The sequence below is a fragment of the Astyanax mexicanus genome, chromosome 20 (assembly GCF_023375975.1).
Source record: "Astyanax mexicanus isolate ESR-SI-001 chromosome 20, AstMex3_surface, whole genome shotgun sequence".
Lineage (NCBI taxonomy): Eukaryota > Metazoa > Chordata > Actinopteri > Characiformes > Acestrorhamphidae > Astyanax > Astyanax mexicanus.
The window spans coordinates 33,779,545-33,799,521 of record NC_064427.1 but is presented as its reverse complement, the minus strand read 5'-3'; the positions used below and the strand labels follow the sequence as shown (position 1 = coordinate 33,799,521).

Sequence of the window (19,977 nt, the reverse complement as noted above, 5' to 3'; positions counted from 1 at the left end):
TGTAAAATCTTATTTAATCGTTTTTTTAATTTGACATTTCCTCACAGTGTTCTTTCTGCCACTCAGCCTTTAAAACTTTTACTCACTTTTTTGTACCTGCACTCTGGAATTTTGGAATTAGATATTTTACTAGATTTTTTTAATTTTACAAATTTTAAAATTTAATTTCTTCAACACAAATCAATCTCAAATGTTTTATTACTGAAAACATATATACTTGTGCATCTTAAAAAAATAGATTGTCATTGAAAAGTTACTTTATTTCAGTAATTCAGTTCAAAATGTGAAACTCATATATTATATGGATGTATTATGCACAGAGTGATCTATTTTAAGCGTTTTTTTCTCTGCGAGAACTCTGAGTGGCATTCAACTGCTCTCTGACCTGAGCTGCTGTTAACTTGCGATTTCTGAGGCTGGTGAACTTGATGAACTTGTCCTGAGAAGCAGAGGTGACTCTTGGTCTTCCTTTCCTGTGCCGGTCCTCATGTGTGCCAGCTTCGTTGTAGCGCTTGATGGTTTTTGCTACTCCACTTGGGGACACATTCAAAGTTTTTGCAATTTTCCGACTGACTGAATAATATGAATTTTAACAGTTGTCCAATAGGGCTGTCGGCTGTGTAGTAACCTGACCTCTGCACAACACAACTGATGGTCCCAGCGCCATTGATAAAGCAAAAAAAGTCCACTAATTAACCATGATAAGGCAAACCTGAAAACCATTTCAGGTGACCACCTCTTAAAGCTCATTGAGAGAATGATGCCAAGAGTGTGCAAAGCAGTAATCAGAGCAATGGGTGGCTATTTTTAAGAAACTAGAATATAAAACATTTTTTCAGTTATTTTTGTTAAGTACATAAAACTCCAAGTGTTCATACATAGTTTTCGATGCTTTCAGTGAGAATCTACAATGTAAATAGTCATGAAAATAAAGAAAACGCATTGAAAAAGAGAAGGTGTGTCCAAACTTTTGGCCTGTACTGTGTGTGTGTGTATATATACATATATACATATATATATATATATATATATATATATATATGGAAAACATTTACAAATCATTTTTTTTATGTTCTGCTGCTTTGCCTATAGATGGCGCCATTGCTAAGAATAAAAATTAATGCATTTCCCTCAAGACCAGAGCTTAACCCCTTAATCATGTAACATCAGTAGCAGTTATTTTTAAAGTCTCTGGAGATTTGATTAGGACAACATCACAACAATCTTTTTCTCACCAGCTCTCATTTAATTACAAATATTCATACAAAGTGTTTTTTTCTGTTTTCATGTACAGCAAATGTCCCATATACATAATAGTCTGAGATCCTCCACAACACTTTTAATAAAAGCCAATACACGCTCTGTTGTTTGGGAGTTCTGCCTGAAACACACAGTACGGCTGGCCATATACAGTAATGAATGTACTCGTATAAGCGCTCGTCCAACATTCACTTCAAAATTTTAAAACAGACAGTGTGTATCCTGCTGGAGCGAACTTCTGAGTTTAACTTAATAACTCACAGAAAAAAGAACAAAAAAATATCAATAATAAAAAGAACAAGGTGGGAACAAATTCATGCAATTAAATATCACATAGTAAAAAAAAAACAAATTAGTACACTTAAAAATAGACGTAACGAGTAATTCAGCATTTTGTAAAGAAAAATTTCATAAAAAAAGTGTTTTCTGGCATCAAATAAGCACATTGCAAATGGGCAAATATAATTAATGAGAATCTTACAGTATTCTTGTACTGTTACTTAATAACACACTGTAATCACATTCTGTTCTATTTTTCTGGTCCAAATATGTAGTTATAAGTAAATGGACACAATCTACACAATACACCATTTATTAAGTAATATTATATATATATATATATATATATATATATATATATATATATATATATATATATATATATATCCATACAGCAAATCTTTGGTTTGATATCCAATTCATCATCATTAAATAAAAGTAACATAAAAGTAAGTCATGAACTAATAAATCATACTGTAAGCAGGGGAAGAGACATCTATTGAGATGAAATAAGAATAAATATCTTATTTACAGTTTCAGGTACAGTAGAGATTATAATAATTCATCATCCATAATAATATCATACTTTACATCAATACTATCATCTGTTGTTTTCTAATGAAAATAGGGATCTATATCTCTGCTTTACTACTCAGATGTGCTGAATTTTTACATTCTAAACATTCTGTAGAAAAAGACTTTAAAGACAAAAGCTACATTTCTAAAAACTAATATGTATTTTTTTTCTATGTACTTTGGCCAAAGAACATTTAAAGGCAAATATATGTTGAGGCAATGAAAAGACTACTACTTATATATATACACACAAGTGATGTAATTTGAATATAAAAACATAAGATAAAAGTAAAAAAGTAAATAATGTGCATATGAGGCCTCATGCTCAATTCAACAAATTATTAAAGCACAGCGTTTGCAGTGATGACGACAAAAAACAAGTAGAAGAATCATTCTATGCAATGGTGGCTATTTGTGTCCCCAATGTTTCATGAAATGTAGTAACCACAAATGTGATACAAACTGTTTTTAAGTTTAAGTTTTTTTTAACATGACATATTCTTTACTCAGAAAGAATAACATACATACGTTTACTATTTTTCCAGTACTTAGAAAATGATCAACGTTCACATTTGCGTAGTATTATTTTGTGCATATGTTAGTCAATATTATAAAATATAAAAGTAACGGTTAATTGCAATCTACCCATGTAAAAAGAACTGCCATCATATTTTCACTACAAATATGGCACTCATTTCTGAATAAAAAAAAAAGACAATTATGTTGCGGATTAAAGAAAAGTGTGGAAATGGCACCCATTTCATAGAATGATTCTAATACACTCATTCTAAACTAAAGGTGAAAAATGTATTATCTATAACAAAATTCAGTAACAGCAATATCAGACTTTCTTGGATCTTTTGTGGAGTACTCATTAAATAATAAAAAAAAACCATAATTACACTCGTCAACAACAACAAATAGTTGCACCCAGAAGGAATGAACCAACAGGAATGAAAGTTGATGAGTAACTGTGCGAGACTGTAATGGAATGACACTTCAGGGCATTTTTTTTAAACACCTGTCGTTCATCTCTCTAACCCGGATAGGCAAAAACATAAATGCACAAAATGCACCCCAACAAACCATGTGAGCTTGGTGTCTACTCTGATTAGTCAGAGCTTTCTGGTAAGTGAATACAGCAAGAAGGTTCCGTGTTCCAGATTAGCATGTGTAGCATATGTGCAATGTAAAGCTGCTTTAACACTAACGCAGATGTCTGCGCAGTAAACGTGGTGGTAAACGAGCAGCGTGCGCATACGCAGTGAGCGCTGCACATACAGCGTTCCGTGTGAAAGCAGCTTAGCATGGAGCAGCAGCAGAGAAAAGCATTTGTTCATAGCTGTAGTAATTATCTGGGTAATTAATCAGGTTAAACTGCACCTGAAAAGCTGTTTAGCTCAATTGAAGGAGTATTATTGATAGTTGGGTTGGATCAAGACAGGATCACATTTTTACTACAAGGTATGGTTGTTTTAGTCCGCATCCGAGTGTGATTACTGTTTGACAGCCTGACAACCAGTAAATGACACGTTGTGGTGACACTGTGGTTAGTGCTAGTGCCAAAATCAACATGTTTAGAAGGCTTGATGTCATCATGGTGTGCGGTGATGTTTCGTATGATGCCAGATAACCTTTGGTCTTCATTTTAGGCACAGTGACAGCCAAACATTATGTTATAGAGGTCCTGCAACCAGTGGCACCAAATTCTCTGAACACTACTAATACTCTGGTGCACTATTCGAACAGGACAATGCTCGTCCACATACTGCTGCCTTCTCAAGAGCTGTCTGGTAGGTTGTGTTACACATTCAGTAATGCCTATATCAGAACATTTTTTGACACTTCCTTCTGGATGCAGCTATTTTTGCAACTATTTCTTTGACAACGAGTGTATATAGTAAATGTATTAAATAACAGAATTAAGATTACATGTTACATGTTAGTTTTTTTTTTTTTGGATGAATGTATGCATAAATTCTTAATATATAGTATAAAAACATAAAAAACATCATTACAGTAAAGAAAGTTACATCATACTGCACATTCTTGGGCAGAGGCAGTTAAAAGCCAGCTCCCCACTGTGTTGAATCCACCTGTTGGGTCAAACTGGACACGATTCAGTTACTGTCTCTTTTTCCATCTTTTCTTTTTTCCACTGTGGGGTCCAGAAGGGGGCACTGTAGTGCTGTTAAACCAGATTGGCTAGAGCTAGAACTACACCAGAGAGCCAGCTTGGTTCTGCGCTGGCACCATGATGGGCACGCCCCCCATGCGGGAGATGTTGGCGATGCTGACTCCGGTCGGGAGGGGAGGCGGGCGGGGCATCTGCGGCTGGGCTGCTTCAGTCCTGGGCAGGGAGCCCCCGTTGGAGCTGGGGGGTGCTGGATGCTGCAGGGGCAGGGTGGGGTTGGTGTTGTAGCCGGGCAGAGTGTGCTCAGGGGTGGCAGTGGAGGCCACTGGACGGGGGCGGAAGCCTGCTGTGCTGCCGGTGATGATGGAGGCCGTGTCGGAGGTGGGGTGGGAGTGGGAGTGGGAGTAGTGGTGCTGGTAATGGTTGTGGGTGTCTCGGAGGTGAGGGCTGGAGTTGATGGATGACAGAGTGCCATTTTTAGAGACGATGTCCGAGCCTGTGCCACTCTTGGCCCAGGAGACGCGCTTGGGAGCCTGAGCGTCTTCTCTGAAAGAAAGAAAGACAGACAGACACAGAAGGTCAAGATGAGTCGGGTCAAAGAATTGCCTTTCTTTGTGCACATAACGTTTCATTATCAAATGAGAAAATACATTCTAACTTCTGTAAGATTAAATATATTACTGTTAATATAGGGCTATTTACTCCAATACACTATGTGAACGAAAGTTTTGGCATACTTGCTTATTTACTTCCTTTAAAATCAAGGTTACTGTATTTTTCGCACTTTAAGGTGCCCAAAAATCATCAGTGCGCCTTTTAATCCGGTGCGCCTTTTGTATGAATTTTATCAGTCTTTGTATTTACCATGTTAAATGCTATCTGGGACAAACCGCTAGCTAATATTGCCCTGGCTTATTGAAACACTCAGGGATCCTCTAGAGCCGTCGGATGGCATTAGGCTAATGTTAATGCTTCAGCCTTAGTGCTGGGCAAATTTAGGCATCTAGACGTTCATTGCTATCTAGGCAACAAAGGCCTGCTCGTGTGCAGCAGTGCACAAACCCAAACATCAAGAATAAATTGAATACAGAATAAAATAACATAGCTGTTTCCGTAAATGACCTGAAGTGCAGAAGTGCTCTGCCACTAAAATATAAAATACAAATCCACCAAAGTCAAAGCACACTTGTTTATTAAAGGGAAGTGCAAGTGACATGCTGATATGCCCAAAACATACCTAAGGTTTAAATTAAGACAATTACTGCATGCCTTTTGACATTTAAGCCACACAAGGTGTACCTTATCTTGTAGTTATGATAGCAAAGACACACTGACGCCCCAAATATAGCTGCATGGCATGTCATTGACTGCTTGCATATAGATAGCTAAAAAAGGACTCTTAGTCTTACTTGATGTCGTTGGCCAGATCTTCCTCTGTGTCTCGCCTTCTTGTCCACAAGAAAATGATGAAGAGGACGATGAGGACAAAGCCCACCACTGCACCCACTGTGGCACCAGCAATCACCCCAGCATTCGTTGCTATAGGCAAAAGAAATAGGACACAGTCATATATCAAGTTAAATGTAAAAGTTAGCATGAAAGCTTTTTTAATATAAGGGGTGGAATATGAATGTGTTAAGCTTTCTCAGTTATGATCAGGTGCAGAATGCTGTACTTACAGGTGATGACCTCTAGGTTGATGTAGCACTTGCCCTCTCCGGCAGAGTTGGAGGAGGTGCACTCATACTTCCCGGACATGTTGCTGCTCAGGTTGTTGAGCTTCAGAGTGCCCCCAGTCTCATCTGACAGAGAATATACACACACACACACACACACAAAAAAACATGCATTAAAATAATGCTTTTTATTATAATGTAAAAGAACTGTATTGAATGTACAATCATCGTTAAAGAAATAGTTGCACACAGAAGGAAGAGTCAGATTACAGTACTACAGTAAAAAAAAAAAAACAATAAATGAACAATAAATGATTAAGGTGTCTTTGTGTCAATGTGAAAATCCATCTCATATAGCTTGATTATTTCTGCAGATATTGTGGTAGGGCTGGAAACATTTTCTATCAGGGGTAGATCTGGCACTTTCTATGTGGGTATAACCTATGATGCTGCTGGCCAAGACATAAGATTTTTCACACTATAAGGCACACTTAAAATCCTTTAATTTTCCCAAACATTGTCAATGCAGTAGAGCCAGGAGTTTCAGTTTAGTTCTCCAGCTGGAATAGCATTAGCATTAGCCACTAGCCTGCTGTTAACCCCAGCTAGCACTGCTGCTAACCCCAGCTAGCACTGCTGGAGGAGCATTAGCATTACCCTCTAACTGCTCTTTTCTTATTCAGAATATTACCAGTATGTATTACCAGAATATTACCACCTTATTCAGTATTACCAGCATGTAGCCTGCTGCTAACCGCGGCTAGTATTGCTGGAGCAGTTAGCCGCTAATGCTAATAAAATTTAGAAATCTAAGCTAACTGTAAATAAACGGAAGAGCTTTACTCACCCAAATAAAGGAGATATATCTGTGTGGATTAACATCCAGCCCTTGTTTGACTTTAAAAGAAAGTATTTTTTTCTTACAGTTTTGTTTACTCAGCTTAGCTTTACTTAACTTAATTAGCAACCCCCCACCCCCAAGGCAAAGACTCAAGGCTTACTGGATGTGAGATGTATGACAACAAACCGCTGATCTTGGTGGTGACCACAGTGCCTCCTCATACAAATGTGTTGGTTGGTTGGCAGGACTCCATAACAGTCTGGTGGAACTACCCACAAAATTTCATTCTTGGCAGTGGATTTCCTCTGTGTGCAACTATTATTTTGACGATGAGTGTATAACAGATCATCTTGATTCAATAAGCCCAGACTAGAATTTAACTGATTTATCATCAATACTATATCATATTATTTAAAGTGATCAGGCTGAAGTGTATGAAAGACTTACTGAGCATAGGGGAGAAGAAGACTTCTGTGGTTGGGCTGGTTTTAACCCACTTGTATTTGGGTACAGGTTTCCCAGAGCTGGAGTGGCAGTAGAGAGTGACATTAGCTTTGAGAACTGGCTTCCCCTGCAGTGAACACTCAGGTATGGCAGGTGGGACTGAATAAAAGGAGAGATAAAAGTAAAAATGACAGTCAATTTTTTATTAACTATAGACATCAAACAGAGAAATTTATCTTTTTGAATTTTACTGATTTGTTCTAACTGTAGATAAATTAAGGAAACATAAAACATCAAGAATTGCAATGTATTGTTACATTGCACAGTATATCCTATATATTTTAATATGCACAATAGTCTCTTGATGTGTTGATTTGTTGCTTTATAAAAAAAATGCACTATTCTGTTTCCTTAACAAATATACCAGAGGCAGATTATAGCTGCTCAATATAATTAATGTCACCTAATTATTGGACACAAAAGGGCATTAGTAATACCACAACATGCTGAATCCTTGGCTTCTAAAATGGAATGTGCAAATTTTTGTATTTTTTTATATTGCAGTACAAATTGCTAAACAACAAAATATCATAGTTACAAACAATATTTTCACAGTTACAAAAAGCTTTTTCACTTTTTGACTAAATTAAATCTGATAGTACCTAACTGATGGGTGGACCAATAGAAATGATCCAAAATTACAGAATTACAGAAAGTATTCTATTGTATTACACTGACTTAAATAAAAAGTTAAGACTATATTAAAAGTAAGAACTTTTTTTTATACTATTGCAAAGTATTTCCATGAAAATGTAACAGAATTTGTTTTTGTTCTGTAACTCCAGAATCTTAAATCTTGAAGAAACAAATCCTTAACTTTCAACCTTTTAAAATAAATGTAAAATGTATGGCCATGTATACGATATACATCACAATACAAAGGTTACAATTCAGTTAGGGCTGATATTTTTTAAATATAAAAGCAATTCTTGATTTTGATGTTTAGTTCTTACATATCAGCTTCAGTTGTTTTATTTGTAAAAAGACAGCACTATTCAAAGTGATGCACAAACTATTATTTACTTTACATTTTATAGTTTTTTTTTATTGAATAGTAAGCAAACCGCTTCAACCTTATTTTCAGCTTTTATATTGAACACAGTGTACACATAACCTCCTTGCATTTTAGTTAAGAAAAAGTGTAAAAAATGAAAATCTACTTAGATTACTTCTGGCACATGTAAAATCTCAATTATTCCATTTTAGAAATTGCATTAAAACAGTCATTAAATCAAATTAATTTGATTAACCTCCCAACCTCCAGTATATCGCAATATATTGCAACACTGTAAGCAAGGTATTATAGAGCAATATAGCACTACTATCAAACACAAAATGTACCAATACTGTTCTTTGCAAAATATATTGTAATACTTTAATATATTGTATTTTCAATTGTAATTGTAATTTCTGAGGAAAACTCTCCCTCCATCCCCAGTGAAGGCTAGTTATAATTGACTGACTGGCGACACGCTGTCTACTTTAACTCTAGTTCTTAAAGCCCAATTTCAAGCACAGTATGAACAAGTAACCTTCTTGTTAAACCTGCCATTTATAAGATAAGATGAATCAGTTCTGTTTCTGTTGACGTCTATGAAAGCAGTAAGTACCTACCCTTTACATCAAGCGTCAGTGACTTGGGGGGTCCAGGGATTGTGGGCAGGATAACCTGGCACGTATAACGCCCCGAATCCGACTCCACAGTGTTATTAATGTAGATTGCCAGGTTGTTGTTGGGCATTTCATTGTCAAAACCCGCTCTGCCTTTATAGACTGGACCAACAGCTACATCACCATTTATATAGGAAATGATCTACACAAGATAAAAACATGAAGAGAGAATGAGAGAGAGGAGCAATGAATGGCCTGGGCAAAAATATATTCCATACATGCACAGAGGTATGTTAATTTCAGGCAAATATTACAGTAACAATGAGGAGTCTAAAAGATGCAAATAAAAATAACAAATATGTATAAGGGATTGATGGAAATTACAAATAACTCAACTGAATACATAAAACAAAAATTGGAAAAAAACAATCTATTTCAAATGAGAGATGGCATACAATATCTGAACAACAATGGAAATGTACTAATGCACATAATTGGAGGGAAATCGGGTGGAAATATATGGGAATACTGGCGACTTGCAATCAAAATAATATTCCAGAGATATCTTTTTGATCCTATTGCGTGTAGTCAGGAACCTGGACAATGGCATATATTTTGGAGATGCCCAAAATTAAGGACTTATTGGTCAGATTTGCACGATACATTACAAAAAATATTGGATTTAGGAATTAACCCGAGATTTGATATTTTATTTTTAGGAGAGATCAGTCCTCAAGCAATAGGATCAAAAAGATATCTCTGGAATATAATTTTGATTGCAAGTAAAAAAGCCAGGACTAGGAGATGGTGTATACCTGATCCCGAGTCATAGAAGAATGGATGAATATAGTCAATAAAATATATAGTTAATGGAAAAAATTACATTTGCTATTAGGTTGCAGATGTCAAAAATTGCAAAACTATGGTCAAAATGGAAAATTTACATGAAGAATTAAAGACCAGATTTAATTGAAACACAAAGAGAATAAACTACTACTCAGAAAACGTATATTTTATTTCTCATTTTTATTGCATAATAATTTAAGGCATCCTTCGTGTTAATAGGTTCTTGCTCTGTATACATTTTTTATGTTAAAGGCATAAACAAATGGGATAATTGTGATATCAGAAGTAATAAACAAAAGAAAATTGTACACTGTCAAAGTCAATACTTGGAAATACACGCTGGGAAAAAAAAGGATGAATGATTAAAAAATAATAAAAAAGTAAACAAAAAGTCAAATAAATAAAAAAATAATCTCCTCTACTATATGTGTAGCAAATTATTTCTTAGGTCAAATTTATTTAAGTTTTAGAGCTCTATCTTCCACCCTGCTCAATGCATGTTTTAAAGATCATTGCTATCTTATCTTGTAAATATATATACTCTAATGGGTGTGATGATCGGAAAGTAAGGTATGTTCCGGTAAATTTCCATCGCACACACCCAACTTGCATACACCCCTTCTTGTTCCACAAACATAATGACATGCAGCAGTGCACAAACCCAACTTTTACATCAAAAGAATACAAAATAAAATGACATTGCTGTTCCTGTAAATGCACACATTTCCAGCCGCAATGATAGCAAAGACAGACAGATACGCCTTAAACCAAGCAGCACAGTGCACGGTTGATGTCTTGCCTATAGATTGCTAAAGACACCCATTGTGTCAAATAATGTATTAAAACATGTTTGATCAACTTCAATTCTTGCAAATATCATAATGTTTCTATTTATATTACATTTATTAAAAAGGAAAATCCAGCTTCTTTGCGTAAACAAAGTTAAAAGCACCTACCGTTTCAGATTTGTCTGCATTGTTCCAAATGACAGTGCCCTGGGCGATGTCCGCTCCTGAATACGTGGCCTGGAGGACAACCGTCTGTCCCTGGATCACCTCCATGCTCTTCTGGGGCAGCTGAAGATCGGTAAAGACACCTATAGGCAGAGAAAGAGAGAGGAGAGAGAATTTAAAACAAGCTGATAGCATACCTTCACAAAAATGCTGGACGGCTGGCAGAGATCAAAGGATAAAAAAGAATGGAAAACATACACGGATGATGTAACAAGGGCCAGTTCTGAAATGACCTACAACAGATGTACGCAAAAGGGATTTTCAGCTTCAATGTCCAATACAGGAGTTTCAGAACCATTTGTATTGAATGTCAGCACAGTAGCTCTCTAAACGCCTCTAAAACCTTAAGAAGACGCTCAGAGAGAAGTGAGCAGAGTAAACAATGAAAGACAAACAGAGAGGGTCTCAATATGGGCACCGATGGGATTTATTAGAAGCATATATACAGAAAGGTCTACTTAGATGCATTACATAAAACTAACAGGCTCAAGCCCTAAAACCCATTACTCTACAGACTAGATTTATTTGTGTTTTAAATATACTTCATAATTAAATATACTTCATAATTATATTTTTATTACATTTTTGCTTTGTAAAAAAAAAAGTGTGACAGACTGATGTACCAATACAGTCAACCGAGGCTGATTCTGAAAGGGTAAAACAAATATTGATTAAATAAAAATGATAAATGAATGGAACTATAATCACATGAGAAAGTTTCATAGACAACCCATGAAAAAATTGATCTTTCTTAACCTACATACGTATGACATTTGATCTTTATTATAACAATAACCTTGCATTTCTATTAATCAGTGTGATTGCTGTAGACAATCACACTATTGTACTTTTTTAATATAATTTTTATTCCACTTGTTTTTGCCAGTAAACTCAGGCTGCAGTTTTAGATAACTGAAATTAGGGCTGGGTAATACTGTAAAAAAAAAAGATCCTAATATTCTTCTTATATTTGAGAAATTCTCGACTCAAGGTCTTTTTTCCTTTAAAATGAATTATTATTATTATTATTTTTTAATAGTAATCAAAAAACCCTTCAACCTTACAGCGCCTTTTATGTTAAACATGGTGCAATCATAACCTCCTTGTATATTAGTTATGGAAAAGTGCAAAATATCGAAATCATTGCCACATAAAATAGTTCTTTACAGGCTTCTGACAAAAGCTAACGCCTGCCTACTGCAATTCCCTTTGGCAGCTTCTTTATGTAAAGTTTTACAATCTCGATTATCACTGACAGCCCTAACTAAAACAGTATTTATACAATAAGCATCTAAAAAATATTTGTGGCCAAAGCATTCCAATAGAAATGCACTGAAATATGTACAAAATCTTTCAACAAAAAAATTTAATTCCCATACAGGTCATACTTTCAAGCTACAACTTAAATCTTGAAGGGACAAGATATCGATATTGCGATATATTGTAGAATTTCGATCGTATTGTATCGATATATGTCAGTATTTTTATTGAAAAAAAAAAAAACTATAATAATGATTATTATTAAACACACAAACCCCAATTTGTCTTGATCTAAAGTTTAGTATCTAAAATCAAATGAATAGGGTAACTGAAAACAATATATCCATAATTATACAGGTTTAGGTGTATTTATCCTCTTCAGTAACGCAGATGCTGTGAAATACTGTAGAGAATTGGCTCGTGATACATATGTAATATTGCAAAATAACAGTATTGTGATATCATCATAATTGCAGACAACATAATGTGATAATTATATTGTATTGTATTCCTATCCCTAATGAACTTGAGCGTAAGAATATTGTATTTCATGTGTTATGCTAAAAAATACAATTTATGCTTATTTAAGCATTTTTTTTGTATTTCAACAGGATTTATACAGGATTACTAGAGAATGTTTTATGGGATCCCGTTAGGACAGCTTATTATGATTATTTTCTGTTGTAATAATATGATTGCAATGTCCTCATGCATCCCTAACAAACAAACATACTTTTTATCAGAGCATTTAGTCTGAAATATCTTTATAATTATAAGAAACAAACATTAGGCTCAACATATGATTTCTTGGCCTGTCTCAAAGGCAGCACATGCTGTAGTATGTGTTCTTTATTAAGAAACACTATAATAACAAACAAAATACTATATAAAAAATATATATTTCCAATACAAAGATAACACCTCCACAATTCCAGGGTACCAATTCTGGTGTAAGAATTTATATCAAACCAGCTACAGTATGAATTTGATCAATATAAGGTCAGATTTCTGCATTCAACTATACTTGTACAGTCAGTGGGTGTTCAATGGCTAGCTTTCATCCTCTTCCAGACCCATACATAAATCACTTACATTCCCCCAGGTGAAGACAGACAAGCTGCATCCAGCTTTCTTCCCTTCTCTCCTCCATGTTCTTCAGTCTTCAGCAAAGCAAACCCTGCAGAAAAGCACTTGCTCGACAGCTTTCTGACGAACACTGACAGACTGAGAGATAGAATCCCACTACAAATCCGCTATTCTTTAGGAGCTTTAAGCGCATTCAGCTGCAGAAAATTAAAAGAAACCTGCTTACATAAGTTACGTAAGCATCTCTCAGGCTTAGTGAATGCCATAACATGAGAGAAAGAGAATATGGGCTGCCATTAGAAAATTACATATCAGTTTTGATGCGTATCTGCTCTCAAGAGCCGTCATTTATAATAGTTCATAGTGGCAATCAGGAGTAAGTGTTGGATTGCAATGCAGTATAGAAAGAAGATAAAGTTTACCAAGAACAATTAATGATTACAGTTTAGACCGATATGTACCGCATTATTTTATTGAGTTACACATACAGTACAGGACAGTAGTAGCAACATGGGGTTCTAATTGTAGAGGTTCCTAATGGTGTCCCTCAATAATCCATCCCATACAGCTTAAATCTTTACTCCGTTCCTTCAGATTCTGCCATAAAGGATGGAGTGTTGATAGTGCATCCCATTGCATCCCATACATTTTTATTTAGAGACAGGTCTGGTGATGCAGCTGTCCTTTGCATAGTATCTATGTATCGTCAAGGCAAGATCTTAAGATTGCAGCAGTATGTGGACAAGCATTGTCCTGTTGAAACAGTGTACGAGAGTGTGTGTTCATAAAAAGTAGGGTCACTGGTTGCAGGACCTCATTAAAGTAATGTTGCCACATCATGATACCAGGTCTTCTGGATTTGTGACAAAAATCCGTTCATCTTAGTGATGATCAAAGTGCCTCCACAAATGGATTCATTGGTCATCTCCACCTAGAAAAAGCAGGACTCGTCACTGAAGATGTCCTGCTGCCATTCTGCTTTGGTTTAAACAGCAATCTAATTTTAAAAAGATCTAAAAGACAAATAGATCCCTTTTTTCAGGACTTTTTTCACAATCATATTTAGTACATTTATGAAGATGCTGGGAAATGAGGCCCTTTTTTCATGGTAAATGTATTTGGACTGTACAGTTTAATATTGTAAGGTATAATATTGTGTTTGGTGTGGAGCAGTAGATAACATCACTACCTTCTAGTGAGCTACCACATCATGTGGGAGACTAGGGTTCAATTCCCGAACTGGGTGACTATGCTGCACTACACCAATAAGGCTACGTTCACATTACCAGGCTGAAGTGACTCAAATCACTGTGTGGCTCAGATTAGATTTTTTCATGGCTGTATAAACCTGCCAAATCCGATTTTTTAAAATCAGATTTAAGTCACTTTAATATGTGGTCCTAAATCGGATAAGTTTTCGATCCATAGACATGCAACATGAGTGTGAACGGAATTCTTGCGTCTTTTTGCTTTTTACTTTTTTTGTGCTACGTGCTTCTTTCTTGTACCCACACATCTCTTGGTGCAGTTGTGCAGCTATAGCAGCAAAAACAGCAAAAGCAAACCGCCTGGTCTTTTTTCACCTCCTCGACCTGAGCCTGTACTTCAGACCAGCTGTTTGTTCTCCACTCCAGCAAAAGATGCTCCACATATGAGCTGCTAAAGCATTTATTTCTTTTTATCTTTATAAAGCTAGAAGTTACCTCTTAAATACAATTTTTTTTTTTTTTGGTTAAGAAGGCGATGTTTATACACATATCAATGTGAGCATGTGAAGCATTTCATGGACAGATTCGTTCACATTACACACAGATACAGATCACTTACATTTGTGAACGTGAACCGTCAGAATAGCCAAATCTGATCTGAGCAAAAAATCTGATTTAAGCAATGTGACTTGTAATGTGAACGTAGCCTAATAGTCCTTGGGCAAGACTCCTAACACTACATTGGTCCACCTCTGAAATAGGAATAACCTTGTTATTGTCATCTAAATGCTGTAAATGTATATTTTACCATCTTGCTATTTTAATTTATGTTTATGACTTCTTTAATTGTCAAAATAATAGATTGACTAAACATCAGCAACAGCCCTAACAATTCTGAGAGAGCGAGAGAGAGAGCCTGTATCCCTCAGAGAGGAGGAAAGTGCCCCCTCTGCCATCTTTACCCAGAATTCTCATCACTAAGGCTAAGAACTCTAATCCTTAAACAGGATGTAGCCTGCACTACTCTCTCTCCACCATTTCTTCCCATTTATGGAAGGCTTACAGCCACAGGCTCTTCTCCCAATGGTACAGTTTACAAAGTGGATGAAATAATGAAAAACTGTGTATCTCAGAATTCTTCAGAATAACCTCAAACCATAATTTACACAGTTTAATCTGGGACACAACTGGGTGTTCCAGTGGGATGATGACCCCAACACACATTAAAAGTGGTCCGGGATGGATAAAGCAGACTGATATTAATCTTTTGGAATGAACTTCTCAATGTCCTGACCTCAACCCTATTAGAAATATGTGGACTGTGCTGAAAAGCCAGGTCTGTGCATGGACAGCTTGTTGACTGCTACTAAAAATGGCACATGACAGTAGAAACAGTTACTCTAACAAAAGCAGGAAAACTGTTCTTTAATACTAGGGGTGTAATGATGCACTTTAGTGATTGGCTTTTTAAAAATGACTGACCTATCCTTCGCTCTTTGCTTATGCCCACTGGTTCATTAGCCTGCACTAGTGTGATTGCGACCTCTGGTGTTCAAACAATGCAACTACATAATATTTCATAAACAGAACATAGAATCGTATGGCCCCTGTGAATTTTTTTACATTGCGATGCATCGTGCAGCAATGCTTTATTACACACATATTTAATACTTTTAATTTCAAATTCATTGTCTATAAAATACACAAAAATCTGAAAAAATTAAACCTGTGCACGAAAAAGACAGAACAAATCTGCCTCAGTAAGGAAGCAGTTTAAAGAAAGTCATTAAACTTCTAACCACAAGTGTATTTGCCAGTTCCAGCTAAGCAGTTTAGCATCACCCATTCAAAAATTACAAAAGTGTATTTTGAACTGGACTGTTTGAACCACAGTAGGGAATGGCCTTTCTATAGACAGGTCATTTATAAATATCAGTTTAATATAGCCATTTAAAAATAAGTTACCATAATAAAATTAATACAGATCAAACAGGAGTGTGCCATTGTGGGAATAGAACCCTGTGCTATACTTATGTGTTCACACGTATAATACATACGCACATACACAAAATGACAATGATTTATATTTATACAGTACACTACATAAAAAAAAAATATTGGGACAACTGCTTGTTAGGTATTGCCCTCCCTCATCATCCCTAATTCCCAAAAGCCCTAAATGTATGGGATTGTGCTTTATACCCTGCTAGCCCATTGGCTATGGTCCTAACAGGTTCAGAGAGTACTGTTCTATTTGCTGTATTTCACTACAGGGAATACACAAGCTGTGTGTGTCTGTATTTGCACACCTGTGTCAGCAATCAGTGCAACTTAATGTAGCCGAATGCATTTATTAGCTGGCGTGTCCACAAACTGTTGAACATATAGTGTATTTTATTTGCAAATCTTACAGACACTGATGGCACAAAGAGAAAAGTTGGTTGTACTACACATCAGTCTCCATATGGGGGCAGCAAATCCTTAATAACCACCCGTTGCTTGTGTCCATGGTAAAATGTATTGCATGGTTGGGCAGTTACAGTTTGTATTAATTACTAGAATTACTAGATGTGCTGTATATACTGTATATACAGATATACTGTGTTGTCAGAGCCGACCTGGAGCATATGTACAGACAAATGTTAGGGCTGCCATACATCCATAAGGGGCACCTGGACGCTTGTGGAAAAAAAAAAAATCTACATTCTACATTTTTTTTTTTTTACCATTTTTAATTTCTACATTTTACAAAAAAAAAACATCATTACTTCATAAAATATTAACCCCAAAATAAATTGTGTGTTGTATTTTGTCTAGGAATACGGTTTTGTCCAAAGCATGTGTTAAACCTGCAATTTCTCCCAGGGCCCACATTATTTAGTGGTGCAACGGAATGAAAATGTTTAATTGAAACTAAAACTTAATAATATAAAACAAAGTCATTTTTTTACCATTGTAGAAATCAAATAGGGAAAAGAATGCAATTTCAAAATATAATGAAAAATACTTATTCAAATATTAATAGTATATAGTTATAATAGTAGTAATGTTTAATAATCTTTAAGCACAGTATGGATGTTGTGGGACTAGAAATGGATCTAAATTTAATTTAAATTGATTGGATTTTAGCGTTTTTCTGAGCTGTATTACACACAGGTAGTTTACAACAGGTCAAATTTATTGTCGGACTGTGTACCTTATTGTGTATGATGTCTATACTGTTCCTTATTTTGATTTTAACTAATAAAAGTGAGAATAATGGTTATTGTCCTGTATAAATAATTCGTTTTTTCCCACTTATTTTTATTTTTTTTGTAATTTTCAGCTGAATAGTTTTAGTTGGAGGCATCCCTAAAAGTTTTTGCTTTGTAGGTCACCATCTCAACCTTACAGACTCTTTGTGCGAGTACACACAGCTTATCAAGCACCTTTAGTCAGACAAACAAATGAATTATTTCTAATACAGCCGTACCAATCGTATATAAACATTCAGAGAAATTACATACACCTCTGGTGTTTTCTAAGACCTGTTTCTAAGAAAATGTTTTTTTATTCCAGCAGAAACTCACTTAGACTAGTGCTTTACAAAACATCATCTCATCTGCCATAAGGGACACCTGAATGATAAGCCCACTGATGCAGAAAAGAGCATATTAGGACAGAAAACTATAAACGCTGCCAGCTGCCATAATGTTGACTGAAAATTCACAATGAAAAACTGTTCAGAAATCAAAGACTAGACAGCAGAGCCTAAAGCTGCTAATCATCAGCCATTATCACAGCTCTCTAATGACAGTTCCCATCAGCCTGAGCACCAATCTCATTTACTCTATTTCTTCACATTAGCTCATCTAATGGTCCGCAAAATGACTTCTGGGATGCCAGTTTCTTATCTACAATGCCTCTTTTGGAAAGGACAATATTGCACATATTATTTGTTGAGAGGTATCAGCAGAAGTCATTTCTAACTTGTTTAGACAAAGTTGGAACAATGCTAATTTCTTACAATTGTATACATTATACCTTATATGCCAATCTTTTAGCTAATACAAAACCTGTTTTCAAGTCTGTGTAGGTAGATTTTACTTGAAACACTTGAAGTAAATTGTTGGCTCAATGTTTACTTAAAACTTGAGTTATTATGCCTAAATTGTAAGCTTAATTGTAGTTTAGATGATGTTTTATTGATGTTATATCAGTTGCTATTGCAACTGTAGACTTTTCGACTCAATTTTATGGTCAGGTGAATAAAATAGATTTGTATTTAGTCTTCTTTTTTATTGAATTTATGAAAAATATAGCTTTCCTATACAATTAAATGGAGAAAGAAAACAGTATAGACTGAACAGTATAACATACAGCCAACACAGAGTTAGCAGCTCAGCTTCCACTTACAGCTTACAACATCAAGGTATCTTTAAAATCCAAGGTAAATTAAAATCCATTAATTTAATAATATTAAGGTCAGTGTACCTTATGTATGAATTTTACCAGTCAGGTTGTAAGCAGCAGTAAAGCCACTCCACTGAAGTACAGAGTTATACAGGAGTTTTAGTGAAGCTCTCCAGCAGTATTAGCATTAGCTGCTAACCGCGTGAAGCGTTAGCTTTTTGGCTGTTCAGAGGTGATTCTGCACGTTTACTGTGTTAAAACAAGCTACATGAGACACACTGCTAGCTTATATTGCCCTGGCTTACCAGAACACTCAGGGTTTCTCAGTGTAGCGCTGTCGGGTGGCAATTGCCGTTAGCGGTTAGCAGCCAATGCTAATGCTCCAGCTTCAGTGGAAAACTGTACATCTAAGCTTACTTTAAATAAACGGAAGCACTTTACTCACCCAAATAAACAGATTTCAGGAGAGAAATCTGTGTAGATTCACAACCAGTGCTCGTTGCATTTTTCTGGCTTGTTTAAAATGTTTTTTTTTTTTTTTTTTTTAGAATTACAGTTTCGTTTACTTAACTTAGCTTAGACTTGCTGAATTTAAAAAGAAAACATGACGACACCCGTTCCCACTACTAGTTACTAGTGTCGCATATAATGTGTCTTATAATCCGGTGCGCCTTATAATGTGAAAAATACGGTAGTTTATTCTAATATATGATCTTTAAGTTTACCTAAGGTAGCCTGTGGGGGATGTCTACACACTGATGGTAAGTGTCAGAAACTAATATACAACCAGTATACAGATTGTGCCAGAAGCCAAAAGAAGTGCACCACTCTGATTAGAAAACAGATTGTGCCGACTAGCATTACAATGGATAGAGCATAATTTAAGCACCCAGGGAGAGCAAGGTGATCTCTGCTCAAACGACCACAACAATTCTGTTTAAACAACAGGCAAAAAAAAGTTGTGCTTTGAGATTTAAAAAACAAACTGATCCAGAAACAGTGAATAAAGACCAGAAGACAGAAAGAGAAGCCCTTGGGCTACTGGAGTCAGTACAAGGAAGATGAAGATAAAGATGAAGATAGAGACAAAAAAGGACGGCCAGCACTGAGTTTAAGAGCATGTCCGACACAGAGGGAGATATACAGCCTGGTAATTAATGTGGATCGAGAGACTTTTCACACTAAAGCAATTTCCTGTATAATGGAGGGCCTGCCCTTAGCTTCAATCCAGGGTGTGAGAGAGAGACAGAGAGAGAAAAGAGAAAGAGAGAGGAGACACTGCTATCTGCCC

At 35.8% G+C, this 19,977-nt stretch overlaps 1 protein-coding gene across 1 annotated transcript in view; it reads right to left on the bottom strand.

Annotated features, from left to right (window-relative positions):
- Positions 1–1,225: 1,225 nt before the first annotated feature.
- esama (endothelial cell adhesion molecule a) overlaps positions 1,226–19,977 on the bottom strand; it is a 74,003-nt gene continuing 55,251 nt past the window's right edge. The window contains exons 2-7 of the mRNA XM_007231119.4: positions 10,684–10,823; positions 8,885–9,083; positions 7,214–7,369; positions 5,929–6,051; positions 5,659–5,788; positions 1,226–4,795 (exon numbers count right to left, since the gene is read on the bottom strand). Coding sequence (XP_007231181.3) covers positions 4,333–4,795; positions 5,659–5,788; positions 5,929–6,051; positions 7,214–7,369; positions 8,885–9,083; positions 10,684–10,823 — 1,211 coding nt within the window. The 3' untranslated portion in view covers positions 1,226–4,332. The remainder of the gene's footprint in view (positions 4,796–5,658; positions 5,789–5,928; positions 6,052–7,213; positions 7,370–8,884; positions 9,084–10,683; positions 10,824–19,977) is intronic.